This window comes from Typopeltis vanoorti, chromosome 18 (genome assembly GCF_054136105.1).
Source record: "Typopeltis vanoorti isolate ZY-2024b chromosome 18, IOZ_Tvanoo_1.0, whole genome shotgun sequence".
Classification (NCBI taxonomy): Eukaryota; Metazoa; Arthropoda; class Arachnida; order Uropygi; family Thelyphonidae; genus Typopeltis; species Typopeltis vanoorti.
The window spans coordinates 88,218,126-88,233,657 of record NC_143566.1 but is presented as its reverse complement, the minus strand read 5'-3'; the positions used below and the strand labels follow the sequence as shown (position 1 = coordinate 88,233,657).

At 37.4% G+C, this 15,532-nt stretch overlaps 1 protein-coding gene across 3 annotated transcripts in view; it reads left to right on the top strand.

The window, feature by feature from the left end:
• The first annotated feature begins 3,569 nt into the window (after positions 1 to 3,569).
• The window catches only part of PNKP (Polynucleotide kinase 3'-phosphatase), a 242,599-nt gene continuing 230,636 nt past the window's right edge, over positions 3,570 to 15,532 (top strand). Inside the window, exons 1-2 of one of the 3 annotated variants that reach the window (XM_090408407.1) lie at positions 3,570 to 3,740; positions 9,767 to 10,129. In XM_090408407.1, the coding sequence (XP_090264533.1) occupies positions 3,602 to 3,740; positions 9,767 to 10,129 (502 nt within the window). In that variant the 5' untranslated portion in view covers positions 3,570 to 3,601. Of the gene's footprint in view, positions 3,741 to 9,766; positions 10,130 to 15,532 lie in introns of those variants that run through there. The other 2 variants (XM_090408408.1, XM_090408409.1) reach the window with 2 other exon arrangements.

The following is a 15,532-nucleotide window of genomic DNA, read 5'->3' as shown; positions in this document are numbered from 1 at the left end:
TAAATTGTCATATGTAGGGCTACACTGTTTTTCTAGGTTCTTTGCTATCTCTTCAGCTTTTTCTGCGTCTGTTTGTACTAGGCCACTGTCTGACTTCAGTGGGGGAAGAGATTTGTTTTTGTTTCTGAGGCTTCTTAATACAGTATGTTCCAGATAGAGTGTTCGCCGGGTGATATAGAGGCTAGTTTGGCTTCCCCTGTTTCGTTCCTGTGAGCTTTAAGTGCTTCTCTAACTACATTGTTCAGTTTGTTGAGGATCATTTTGTCATGAGGTGCACGGGTGTTGTGATACCGTTTCATTGCTTTGTTTTTGTCCCTAATTAAATCCATGATATCTTCGGGTAGTCGGTTTTGCTTAAGAGTGGTTTTAGTAGAGGTGACAACCTTTATGGCTGTGTTGATTTGCTGGGTCAGGCTTTTGACAGCATTTTCAATTTCTTTTATGGAGCTGATGTGAGGGACAGGTCCAATGTGTTCCGATAGTACTTCTGGTAGTTTTTTCCATAAGATAAAGAAGTGTGTGTGTGTGAGGGGGGGGGAGAGCAGTTGTTCTTGCTTTCCCAGCTGGAGCAGGATTGGATTGTGATCCGATGTCAGCTCGTTTAAAGAGTTTAGGCTATACTGTAGCTCAATATTTTGTAGGATAGCAATGTCAATTATGTCTGCTGTGCCATACGTACTATGATGTGTTGGTTCTGCAGGGCCTGTCACCACTGCATATTTTGAACTGGAGTAGCTGAAGAGGGTGTAGCCGTTTCTGTTGGTGGTTTTACTGTTCCATGCAGGGTGTTTCGCATTTAGGTCACCGGTTTAGGCTATACTGTAGCTCAATATTTTGTAGGATAGCAATGTCAAGTATGTCTGCTGTGCCATACGTACTATGATGTGCTGGTTCTGCAGGGCCTGTCACCACTGCATATTTTGAACTGGAGTAGCTGAAGAGGGTGTAGCCGTTTCTGTTGGTGGTTTTACTGTTCCATGCAGGGTGTTTCGCATTTAGGTCACCGGCAATGATGACTTGCTCTCTATTGCCCAGGACAGCCTCCAGATCTGAATGTAGCAGATTCTTTGATGGAGGGTTGTAAGCTGCATAAAGTGTTAGTTTCCCAGCTGAGGTGGTGAGTACTACTATTCCTGTGAGCTCTAGATTTCTGGTTGAAGGGCTGGTTACAGAGTGGTGATCGATGTGGCTTTTTATGAAAATGGCGGTGCCACCTCCTCTGTAGTTTATTCTGTCGTTTCTGTGGAGGAGGTATCCTCTAACTTTGGGGTTGTCTGCTGGTCTTAAGTGAGATTCATTTATTAGAATGATGTCTGGATTGTATCTCGCTGCGAATTCTTGGCGTTCCAGAATCTTGTTTCTAAGTCCGTTCGCGTTCCACGCGATGATCTGTAAGGAAACTGGGCTGCTTTTGTTTTTATGCATTTATGAGAGCTGCTAGGATGGATTGCGTTTCTTATAGAAATCTTTTTCTGGAGTCCGATGTGGGGTTAGATTTGCTGAAGTCTTGCATCATATTTGCGAGGGAGTGTGTGATGACGGCTGCTAAATTTGGGTGGTATTGTTCTTGAGAGGCCTTTGTTGAGCGGACTACATCTGCGTAGGTCTTCGTCTGCCGTTTGTGGTTTGCTTCGATCGGGGATTCTGGTTGCGGCAGTTGGTTCTGTATCGTGTTTTGTCGACCTCTAGTGAGTTGAGGAGCTGGGGCTACTGCTACTGGTATTTATAGATTAGTAGAGGGAGCAGATTGTCTGTTTTTTGGGTGTTGTATATATCCTTTATAGTTTGCTGGATGCGGGCCCCTTCAGTTTGCACATTTAGCCGGGGTGGATTTTGGCTTGGTGCAGGTGTTTGTGGGGTGGCTCTCACCACATTTTAAGCACTTGTATTCAGCTTTACATACTTTTGGCACCTGTGGCACTTTCCTGATGAGGTCCATTTTTTTAGTGGTTCTGGGCTGAATTTTAGCCCGCAAATTGATGTTAGGTCATATTTGTTTTTGTATGCCTGGTGGATCTCTACTAAGACGAGTGGCATCGGACTTTTGTCTGCTCTGGTCATCCTGCTGACCTTGGTGGGTGGTAGGTCTTGGTAGCAGAGATCAGCGGCTATGTCTTCTGTATGTATGTGCTCTGATACTCCACGGAGAACCACCTTTAGGCTCCTCTCGGCGTCGAGGGTGAAGGTGTGGTATTGTACACCTTTATTGTCTAGCTCTTTTGTAAGTCTGCGGTAGTCCATTATAGTGGCAGGCTGGATTTTGATGCCATTGTCTAAATTCTTTGCTGTTGTGTATGCTATCTGTAGATTAGTCATAGTGGCCCTTAGTGCCGTCCACCTGTTCTTTTCTCTTAAGATAATTGGGGGCAATTTCTCTTTAGTGGAGGCGGGGGGGGGGTCAGAGTTGTGTCCGTCTTCCCTCATACTTTCATCTGTGGATTTTGAGATGTGGTGTTACAGAAGGCTGTTGAGGATATCATATACTGAAAGGCGTAGAAATGAATGGGTGTTAGAAAAGATTAGTAGAACTTTAAAGCTCCTTAAGGATATTGACAGAAGAAAGTTAAAATATTTTGGACACAGAAAGGATGGAAGGAGGACTTCTCAGAATAGTAATAGAAGATAAAGTTCCTGGAAAAAGAGGCAGGAGGGGTAGACCATCAATGAGATGGATGGATGGCGTGTGTGGAGTGACTGATCTTCAGAGAGTTGAGGCTGCCAGAAAAGCAAACAACAGGACTAGATGGCGAGGCCTGTGGTGGAACATCATCGAGCATGGGAGTGACTATACGGCATCTGTAGATGCCCAGTGAACATAGAGAGAGATATCGATATTTAGTATCGAACAATGCGACTCCACGGTTATACAAATTACTGCTATCCATGATATTGATATACGATAATTGGTTATGAATAATTATTATTATTATTATTATTCCTGATACCTCCAAGGAGTCCGAAGACTCATCGTGGGAGGACATCTACAATTCTCTCTACACCTAACCTCTACTACGAATCATCTCCATCAACGCCATCTACCGCCCACTTCCAACACCACCACAACTAGTAATTTTTGTCTGTAAATTGCGTGTGTTCTGATGGGCCGATTTGTATGTATGCGGGATGAAAAACCCGAGTTTCCGGGAGAAAAAACCCTGCTACCTCCATATGAGATCGGCTAACTCACCTTCGATTGAAATCGACCAGATAAAGATTCCTCCTGTCGCGACGAGAATCGAACTTAGGCCTATTCCAATCGAAGGGCGCAATGTACCGTTGTTCTTCCAATTGCGCTACGGAGGCGCTTAATTATCGTTTTTATTAAAAACGGAACAAGCTTGACATTTTTCTTAAAACGACGGGACGGCCGGGAAATATGAAAAAAAAAAAAACCCGGTACTATCCCGTTCAAAGCGGTATGTATGGTCAGCCTATTTTAAACTCTTTTCTTCATTAAAACTAAAGTTAGTTTTAAAATAAAACTCAAGAGGACGCTATGCTTGTGCTGATGTCAATAATTGCAGCTGAATCAGGTTTCCAAGCAACACGTTCCGTGCCAGGTGTTGTAATCTGTGTTTTATGCGTGCTGTTACGTTTGAAAATGAGTTGCATTGAAAGATGTATTTTAAAAAGTTCGAATGGGCTTTACAGAAATGTAATTTTGTCTGATAAAAAGCCGGTAGTTATTGGTCGAGGACCTTTAACTAAAATAAAAGAAAGACGTTGTTCTAAGAAACAGGGTAAGAGTTTATTGTACATTTTAAAACCTCCCGATTTCAGTTGTTAGACAGTGAAAAGGCCTGGGTTCGAAGATTTTCATAAGGGCTTTTCAGTTGATGAGTTTTCCGGTCTTATATGGAAGTGGCAGTATTTTAAATTACGCAAAGCAAGCAAACCAAACATGCACAAGTACAAGCAGTTGACAAACACAGTAGACCCTGTTCTAAGTAGAGGTTTACTTATCATCGTATAAATCATATTGTAATCTGGGTCGGCATATAAAATGTGATAAGTGACAACCACCTTGCCGCACTGTTATATGCAGATGGTCAAGTTCTAGACAAGAATGAAGATGAATTGCAATATTCTGTACACCATTTAATCCTTATTATAATCCTTAATCTTTATTATAAATTCCCCATAGATAGTGCAATCTGTCACTCGTAGCATTTTAAAACATAGCATGAATTTTGTATGTCAGGCTGGAAACTTTTGGAATCTATCTCATACTATTATAGGGATAGCTTCATCTAAAGAAGCTTACTTTTTCCAATAATGCCAACACATTTTTAGACTCATGACCCAGTTTAAATTATTAGGGAATTATAATCCAACGATGAATGTTACACATATTAAACTTATGTCGTCCTCTATTAAAGAAACAAGTCAGTAACAGAAGGGGGGGGGTAAAGTTTATTTCTTTATAAGGATGCGATGCATCATTTTCTCCTAAATGATTTATAAAATAAGCAATCATGGAATGGGAATCAAATCAACTTTTGTCTATTGCTAAATTGGAGGAAACATTGAATGGGTCAAACTCTGAAATATGACTGTGAAAATAAAGTTTTCAATCTTGCAAAATAGCCTGTAAACACAAGCACTTGACAAATAAAACACACATTAGTAAGAAAATATAGATGCGAACAGAGACTGTAATGTCTCGCAGTTCTTGATATCACAGAAACGTGCTTTTTAAAAACTTCATTCAGGTGATGAAGGTTGATGCACGTTCAGATCTAAATGAGCACAGTGATCTGAATATGGAGCAAAGTAACTTCTTCATGTGCTCAAGGAAAATAAAAATAAATAAATAATAATAACCATTATTATCATTATTACTGTAACCACCATGGAGTCAATACTCCTAGGAGGCCTATTCAACCAGCAATATGCCTATCATACTGAACTTTGAAATTATTTACAATCCCTGCATTCATAGTGCACTCCACACACCAACAACTCTCCACATAAAAAATCTACTCTTTACATCTTTCTTCACCACATCTTTATTACAACTTTCAGTTAGCTTGAAAAAGTTCCATGTCAAGTACAGAGCAGAGCTTCTGTACTTTTAAAAAAGGAAATAAAATTAAAAAACTTGATAAAAATAGTAAAAAAAAATTAATAGCCCACCCATGGGTACAAAATATACTATAGGTTTGCAAATAACCTTTGAATAGGTGGTATCAATAATCAAAAAAAAAGATAGCTTCTTATTCTTCTCATCTTAATGTCCACTCTTTTTATAATTCCTTCAGTATTAATCTGGTACAATCCCTTAACCAACTTGAAGGTTTCTATTGTATCTCCTCTTTTTCTCCTATCCACCAAACTATAATTCACACAACCTCAACCACTCTGCATAATCAACACTCCAGAGTCTCAATATCACTTTGGTCATTTGTTTTTGGAGCCTCTAGTGTTTCCAAATCACAATGAAAATTAGGTGACTAAGATTTATGAATTCAATTATGCCAATAATCCAGATGAATTGTCTTTATTTTTACCTTTGTTACATTAATTATAATTACCTTTGCTAGATTAATTAATTTGTATAATAGTTTGACTTATATATACTTATATTCTATAATATTCCCCCCCCCCTCTCTCTCTATATATATATATTAACTGAAGAAATCAAGAACCCAACCAGAAATTGTACCTTATTTTCAGAGTTAAAGATTAATACTGATTGCTAATTCCATTTAGAACTAAAAATCCAATGCTGGGATATAGTTAGTACTAAAAGAATCATAGCATATCACATATATAATTTTACATTATGTTTGTGTTCCAAGAAAAAGTTGGGTATTATTTAGATATCACATTATCTCATATGGAATATATTTATTATTAGTATTATTACATAACACCTTCAGGGAGTCTAAAGACTCATCGAGGGAGGGCACCTACTCTACAACTCTCTGTCTCCACCAACTACAACGAACTGCAACTACCATCATCATCTACACCAGTGCCATCTACCACCCATCATCACCACTAGTATTTTCACAAATCACAAACATTCATGCCCACAGCGGGATTCGAACCCGCAGCCTTTTGGCTGGAGAGTGGATATGCTGACCACTCAGCCAACCAGGTCAGCATATTTATGAATACTCTTCGAGGATTAATCTTTATTTTTGTCATCTGTTTCCCAAGAGGTGGTCCATCATGTTTCCATGCTATATGTTAAAGGTGTCTTGGAAGGCATAGCCAAACTACTTAGATCTGCTGGCCCACAGGTGTCCTTTCACCCTGTTAACAAGATTTCTACTTTTCCAGGCTCCACTAAAGATAAGCTTTAGCCTTTAGCCCACAGCGAAGTTTGTCACATTCTTTTCGAGTGTGGGTTATCATATTTTGGCTAAACTGGTAGATCAATGGGTATATATTATGTTGAACATCTAGACTACATTAAATTTAGATTAAAATCTAAATCTAAAACTAAACAAAATTAAAATCTAGACTCATGTGGGAATGTGTAAAAAATGCCTAACTTAGTACTGTTGGTAACAAACCAGAATCGGATAGTTAGTATATGTGACAGCTGGTATAAGATACAGTGATACTGCTGGACTTTACAAAGGCTTCCAACTGGATAATGCATGGAATTTTGACAAACAAACAAACTGTAGCACATGGAAAAGGATGTGAAGTTGGTGAAGGGACAAGAGAGTGGTTAATATAGAGATAGATAGTTGTTTATATAGTTCAGTAGAAGATCTGTGACTTGCTGCATCACTACTATTTAATTTTAATTATATAGGAAATGATCTGAGAGGAAATATTCAGTTGTTTGCAAATGATATAAAACTGGGAAGAGCAATAGTCAATAAAGATGATGTTAAAGTTTTGCGGAATACTGGCAGCATGAGCAAAAGCGAATGGATGTCAGTTTAATGTGGCAAAATGTAAGGTTATGCATTCTGAGGTGAAGATTACCAGCTATATACCATATTGATGGAACTGTACTCTAGGAAAATTTTGAAGCTAGGGATTTGGGGGGTGTTAGCAGATAGGGAGTTGAAGTTTAGAGGGCATATTGCAAACATGGCTTGAACAACTCATCAGATTACTTGGTTACTGAAGAACATCTTGCCATGCAGAGATAAGCAGGTTATTAAACCTCTTTTTAGACCTTTGATAAGACCTCATCTTGACTTCTGTGCATGCAGAGATCTGGTCATCTACATCTCTTGCAGATGAGAGGATCCAGAGGCAAGTGACCAAGATGATGGCAGTCAGAGGAAATATTTCAGAACAGGTCTGGTGGTGAGAGACCTAGGGGGCCATCCTTGGAAAATGAGCAAGAGTGTGAGAACTACGTTTTTGCTTGGACAGTGGTGAATGAGTGGAATAAGTTACATGAGTCTATTGTGAGTGCCACGGCTATGAATGAGTTCTAAGCAGTCTTCCCAGCAGTTTCCTTCCTCTAAGAATGCAGCAAAGAAACTATCAAGGTATCCATCCTGGGCTTGTCCATTCTGTTTACACGATGTAACAATCAATATATTTATGGATATATCGTATTGTAGGTATGGTATTTAGTTTATATATTTGTTTTTCATCTGATCCAGTATAATGTATATCCTGTAATTCTTCTCGTAACATTTAGTACTGGCCATACTTTAATCTTGTATGCTTTAATTCTGGTATGCTTCTGTACTTTTGTTAGTTAAACTTAGTTATTCTAAGTTCTTTACTATACTTTTGAATTTTAATATTAATGTCAATTTCTTCTTTGTAAGTTAATCTATAACCAAGTTAATAGAAGCAGTTTACATGCTCAATAATTGTATTTCTAACATATATTTTACTTGAAGGGGGGGGGGGAATAACTTTGTTATAGATGATACTTCTGTATTAAATATTTTGAGCTCTCCTTCTCAGTTTATTATTATCATATGTGGACAACATGCCTATGACTTTCCCAACAACACTATTCTTCTTTACCTGCTGCAACAACTTCCTCAAGTTTCTATCAAGATTCTTCTTCTCCCCAAGTAAGTCATTTGTGCCCATGATTACAACTAATTTTGATGCCCAGTATTTCTTTTTCTGCAGTGCATCAGTTATTTGCTGTATTGTTCCACCAAGAAAGCATGTTTTGTGAATTTTATTAGTAATCACTCCTCTAATGATCGAGTCCCCATACACTGATATACAACTATCCTTTGATTGTTTCTTTATAACATTAACTTCCTCCTTCTCATCAGCCAATCTCTCCTTTAGCTGTTTAATATCCTTTTCTAGATGTGTCATTTTGCTTTTCATTTTCATTAACTCCTGCCGAAGCTCTTCTACTACGTCTTTGCTCCCATTTCTAATCGCTCTAATCTATCCAGACACTTTTCACATACATTAATGCTTTCTTTCTTCTCATTTACCCAAACAGTCCACAGATCTTTCACATTTTTCGGTGCATACATATAGCAGTTTTTGCAACGCATCACTGTGAAAAATCCAAGGTAAAGCCAAACTTTCATACAGAAGCCTTCGTGCTGCTGACATACGTTTCTTTATGGACTCCATCTTTAGAAACTGAAGTAGTACAACAAACAAGTAGCAAAACACAATATAAACAACAAAAAATTTCAACAACAACACCACTGAAGGACACTTGTATCCAAACTGAAAAGAATGCAGCACAATTAGCAACGAAAAGCCACACTATACACTAATTACAGACATGTTTTTTTATCACAGCTCAAAACTACTGCTATGCTCACTTGCGACAGTTCATGATTGAATTGACGAGGCCTTTGACAACGTTTATATAACTTGAGTCTCAGCTCAGGAATGATACAGTGGATAGGAAAATCACATAGCAAAACTTGCAAATATAACTCAAAGGATAATTGCGATGTTGAAATAAACATTGACATGTAAGGAGGAAGTTATTTTTGCCTCTTTACATATTGTTAATATGACTGCACCTGAACAACTGTGCACAGATTTGATCTCCTTGTTTCAGATGGGATAAAAAAGCCGTGGAAAGATGAGTTACAAAGATTAGATCAGGACTATGAGGACAGGTTGAGAGTATATCAGACCCTGGTAAACAGGAGAATGAGCGGTGATATGATAGATGTCTGTGAACTTCTGAATGGGTGTTATGGAATATTGTCTGCTGAAATTATTCATTTTATCAGAGGTGGGAAGAGAACATGGTGCATTCACGAAAGATCAATTTGTGTGCAGTTATGTAAAGAGTAAGTGCTAATTTTTTCTCTTGTAAAGCAGTGTCTGTGTACATGTGTAATACTTTCCTTGTTGAAGTGGTGAGTGTGAATGAGTTTAAGAGAAGTATGATGGTTAGTATAGGTGACGTATGGCCTCCCTTGATGAATGCTCAATTTCCTGGAGGGCTCAGATAACGATAATGATTAAATCTAAATTTTACAAAACCTTTCTTCACAAATACCCAAGAGCTAACTTAGTAATCATACTTATGACATTTGTTAATGTATGTAGCTGAACTTTTAGGTATTAGAATTTTTTTTTTTTTAGTTTTAAAATTGAGTTATAAAAGTATGCCAGCAAAGGTTGGTCGATTGGTAGAGCCTCTGCTACTAATGGCTCACGCAAAAACTTAGCAAGTTTGAGCACGATTAGTAGTTGGAAGGGGATCAGTCGTTCAATGCTGTTAGCACACTCTTCCTCGATTAGTCTTTGTACTCTCTGGAGGTGTCACATAATAATAATAATATCCTGAATGAGTTATGTAATTTATTATTATTATATTATTATTATTTTATAGTTGAAGTGACTGCTGATTTCTTACGAAAGCAAGTCAGAGTAATCCAACTAGGATCCAATCCTTCCCAGACAGAAGGGTGTTCTCTTTATGCTGGAGATTCAAAAGAAATAAAAGATGGTACGACACTCTTTCTTTTAAAAGAGCAGTTGCCATATATTGTAGAATTTGTGTGTGGATCACAAACTTTGAATGAAGGCAGCTTGCATGGAGAGAGAAAAATAAAGGAAAAATATGTAGAAAAAACTTGCGATACTAAAGCAGAATCTGAGACTTGTGTAGAAAGAATTCTAAGCATTCAGAAGACTAATTTACATAAAGTGGAAGATATAGAGACTGAAAGAAAAAAAAGAAGGCTAAGTGAAGGTAATACTTTATTATTAAATTAAAGTTTAAAATATTAAATTAAAATTATTGCAGCAAACCCCTTTAGGTTTCATTTACTGAACAACATATCTATCATTTTGAACCTTACAAACTCATTTACACTTCTAGTATTCAGAATATATTCTGATAATGTATTCTACTCACCCACCACTTTGTGTAAAAAAAAAGTTTACTGCTCACTCTCCTTTCCACTTTACATGGCATCCAGGGATAGTCTCATTCTCTCACCCTCCACTCTATATATAATCCCTTCTGCATTAATCCAGTAAAATCTCCTTCACTAACTTAAATGTCTCTATCACATGATCTCTTTTCTGCCTATTCACTAAACTCAGTAATTTACATTTCCTCAGCCAAATTTCACAATTTTGTGCTACACTTGTCTCTGAACCCCATCTGTAGAGTTTCTACATCACATTGAAAATCAGGTGACGAAATTTTGAGCACAAATAGCCCAAGGGTTGTACCCAAGTGCCTTGGGTACAACCACCTCACTGTCAGCATGTTCCTACCAGAGACATGAGGTAGCAAGAAAGTGTTGACATCTCATTCTCTTTACCACTATAGAGTTTGCATGTATGTCCATGCATACTGTGTGGTAAAACATGGAATAAATTCACATTAAAACCTACCAATACAGGACGTTATTTACATTTCACTTCCTCACACCACATTTCTCAGAAACTTAGTATTGTACACATGTTGAAGAACCGTGCCTCTCTCCTTACAACAGATCAACAAGACCTCCAGGAAGAACTATCCCTGATGTCCACCAACCTTATCATGAATGGATTTCCTCGAAGACTCGTCCACAAGATACTTTTCTCTGAACCCCGACAAAGACAACAAGATGATGTACGTTATATTTCTACCATCGTCATTCCATACTTAGGGACAGTTTCAAATAAGATTGCTAGACTCCTTAGACCACATAAAATAAGAGTGGCCTTTAAACCCACAGAAACGATTAGACAATTCTTAAGATCTCCAAAAGATAGCCATCCTTTCTCCAAATATGCTGGAGTTTATAACATACCATGCTCGTGCGGGTTGAATTACATCGGCCAAACTTCAAGGAGCCTTGAAATTAGGCAAAAAGAACATATAGGTGATGTCAATAATAACAGAGAAGAAAAATCGGGTTTAGCTTTTCATTTTTCAAGAACGAACCATACCATAGAGTGGGATAGAAGCACAATTCCTTACATGGAGGAGGACTTCTGCTCCCGAATTTTTAAGGATGCCACAACAGTTGCCCACTGTACACAAAACCTTAACAGGAACCAAGGACTAATCTTGCCCATGATCTGGAAGACCCTTATCAGATCCTTCAACTCACCAGAACTGAATTATAGTGCCAACTATAGAACGTTCCTAAATAACAAGTGAGATCATCCACGCTCTATGAATGTATTGTATGCACTCTGTTCTTTGTTTAATGTAATTGGAATCGGTTGATTTTAGTTTGTAACAGTTTTTTACTTTTTAGTGCCTTACATCAGTTATGTACCCTGAAGATGCCAACAGACTTAGTTGGTGAAACTAGTGGAGCTAACAGAGGATTTAATGCCATACTGTGTTGAAAAAATTTGAGTTACTGAGATGAAGAAGACTAAAACAGATGTGCTACTTCCAAATAATACACTCGGATGATTTCTTTTTTTTTTTTTCTTCTTTTTTTTTTTCTTTTTTTTGGGGGGAGGGGGAGGAAAGAATAGTTATAGTATATGCTGCCAAATAAAAAAATAAACTTCTTGAATGGCAGACAATTTCAAATAGAGAACTGTTAGAAGATTTCATAATAAAAATTGAAAGATGCAAGTTCTTTGTTGTTTAAATATCTAACAAGAACCACCTTTTCCTTTATTTCAGCTGCTTTTCTAGTGACCCAAAGATACCATTAGGGAAGAAGGAGTAGAATTCTTTGGGTCAACAGAAAGGGAAGTAAGGGAAACATAAAGGAAAAGATGATTCTTGTTAGAGACATAAATAGCAGAGTAGGAAATGAAATGTTCTGGGAAATAAACTCAGCTAAGTATTATTAGCTGGATTTATGTTCAACACATAGAGTTCTTCTAATCTAATAGACAAGTGTTGAATGTTATTCATAACTGTTGTTATTAATACCATTAAAATAAATTATGAATGGACATGGAGTTCTTGTTTAGTTTGCAAAACCTCTAAGTTTCTTTGCTGCAAGTACCAGCTTCTTCCATTCTTTTTTGTTTTGAGCTTTTTTTCATTACAGTACAGAATTTCCATCTCAGCTAAATCTTTCCCAGCTCTGCTGTGGTCTTCCTCTAGGTTGCTTTCCATCAGGCCTCATCTTGAACATTTGTTTAGTCATTCTCTCCTCACCCATTGTTTCCACATATCCAAGCCATCTCAATCTGTAAACTCTGATTTCATCTGATAGAAGTGGGGATCTATAGTGTTCATATTGTTCTTGATTATGTCTTCTTCATTCACTTGTTGTGTTAGCTTATATATATATTTTTATTATTATTATTATTATGTGACACCTCCAGGGAGTCCAAAGACTCATCTAGGGAGGGCATCTAGTCTACAACTCTCCGTTTCCACCACCCAATCCACCAATTACAATGAACCACAACTACCATCATCATCTACAACAATGCCATCTACCGTCCACTACTACCACTAATATTATCACAGACAATCACAAACAGCCATACCCATGGCAGGATTCGAATCCACAGCCTTTTGGGTGGAGAGCAGATACGCCAAACACTTGGCCAACCAGGCCAGCAATTTCCAGAGACTTTTCTGAGGATTTTGAAAGATCTGCAAAGCTTTTCATCTTGGCCTGTTATGCTCCATGTTTCTGCTCCATATAAAACAGTAGGTCCTACTCTCTTTTTAACTCTGCTTGACAGAATTTTGGAAGATAGTAAACCATGCAGTGAATGATAAGTTCTATTGAAGACATATATTCTATCTTGTATTTCTGTATTAATTTCATTAATTTTGATTATATGAAATATATTTGAAGGAAGTGGCACTTTAAAATTTTTTTAGACTATTGATATTCATTTTCCTCTTTGGGTTTCTACACACCAATATAACATAGCATGCTTATTTTGTTTAGGAGTGCCCCCTAAGTTTTGAACTCGCTATCCTGTGATTAAAACTATTATGAAATTTCCATTATGTTACATTAAATCAACAATAATGTGAAAAACATGTATTGAATTTATATTTAGAGTGGAACTGCAGTACTTCATACTTGTACTCTCTTCATAAACCTGATAATTTAACTCTGACAGTATGTGGATAATTATTTTAAAGGCTTAAGAAGGGAACAGAGCAACCATAAAAGAATAAGTTAGAAACGATCTAAAAGGGTGAAGTATAGCTAGTGGTGGTGGTCGGCGGTAGATGGCGTTTGTGTAATTGCGGTCAGTTGGTGATTGAATCGTGGAGATGGAGTTGTAGTGCAGGTGCCCTCCCTCGATGAGTCCTTGGACTCCCTGGAGGTGTCAAATAATGATAATAATAATAACAATAAAGGTTTAAAATACATGGAGAAATAATTAAAAACACCAAAAAATAAAAATCTCATAATTGTGGTTTATGCACTGTTATCATGGAGCATCATATTCAGAATTATGAAGAGTGCTGTCTTGAGGAAAGGAAATGAGATATGAAATGTCATTTTATTTAATAAATTTTAATAAATAAAATGACATTTTAATAAATAAAACCCCTTTCTGGGGTTTTAATTTATTTCTTCACGTTATTCACTCTTTCTGGTTTTAATTATTTCTGCATATATTTTTAACCATTATACGTCAATCTTATAATTATTAGACATCTAGGGAGTCAAGGACTTATTGAGGGATGCTATACATTGCCCACACCAGCTGTCATACTTTCTCTTAAACTCATTCACACTGGATGAACTCACTACTTCAATAGACAAACTGTTCCACTCACAGTTTTATGAGAGAAAAATCTAGCTCTCACCTCCTTTCTTAACTGCATGCAAACTTAACTTCCATGGATGTTCCCTTATCCTCTCCCCATCTTCTATATAATGAAAAATGTTATCAATCGATATCCTGTAACACCCTTGCAAAAGTTTATAGATCTCTATTATATATCATATCACCCCTCTTTCTTTTGTCTACCAGTGTCTGCACTTCACATATTCTCAATCCATCTTTGTAATCTACATTCCATTATCCCATCATCATCTCTGTAATTCTTCTTTGCATCTTTCCACAGCTTTATCCCATTGGAACCCAGGAGCCCACATCTGCACAGAGTAGTCCAGATGCTGTCATATCATACCTTGTAAAGAGGCAAAATGATTTCCATATCTTTACATGTCAATGTTCGTTTCAACATCACAGTTACCCTATGAGTTATATTTGCAGTTTTTATGGACTTTTGAACTTCAACTTTCTGTCAACCATAACTTCAATATCTGTAGCCTCGTCAATTACTCCAAGCATAATTCTGCAAGTAAAATAAGCTGTTAGATATCGCATCATGCCAAAGTGCATAACTTTACATTTACTAACATTAAATTGACAACAATTAATCTTTTGCCCACACTTCCACCCTATTCAAATTACATTATAAATTTGAATTTACACTGTAACTTGTAAATTTGTTTACACTGTAAATTTCTGTATGTCAGTATCATCTCTGATTGCCCTGCCCATCTTTGCATCATTAGCAGAAAACAACCAAAGATCTCTTACCAGCCCCTTTCCAATATCGTGACTATATAGATCAAACAATGATGCTGGACGACTGATCCCTGGCACACACTACTGGTCACCTTAAATCTGGCAGATTCACTCAGTATCTCCCATATACCATTTTGATACCTATCCATCAGCCACTCACTTATCCAAACTAATAGTTTATATTCCAATCCCATATTCTGTAGTTTATGTAAGTCTTCTATGTGGTATTCTATCAAATAACTTAGCAAAGTTCAACAGTATCATATTGTTGGAATTTTATTTTCCACTTGGTTAGACTATAATAATTTTAGTTTAATCCTTTACTCAAGTGTAGGCAAACAAAATTTGCGCCTGAAGTAGTTCAGGACTGAGGCAACTCGTAGCAAAGGTGGACCAAGCTCTCATCACTCCTTGTCTCAGTATCTCCCATAATGCAAAGCACATCTCCTTGCAGACATGTATAATGCTATGCATTAAAGGAAGGGCCACTACCCAGGCTGGTTTCGACCTTTGTATAGGTGAAGTGGGCTCTAAAAATAAGACGATCCCGAAAGATCGCCCAACTCAGCGTTGTTCCAATCAGTGACAGGCTCACCCCATCACTGAGAACTTCTCAGCATTGGCTCTACCCACTGGCAGGCTCACCCCGCCACCAAGCAGAGCC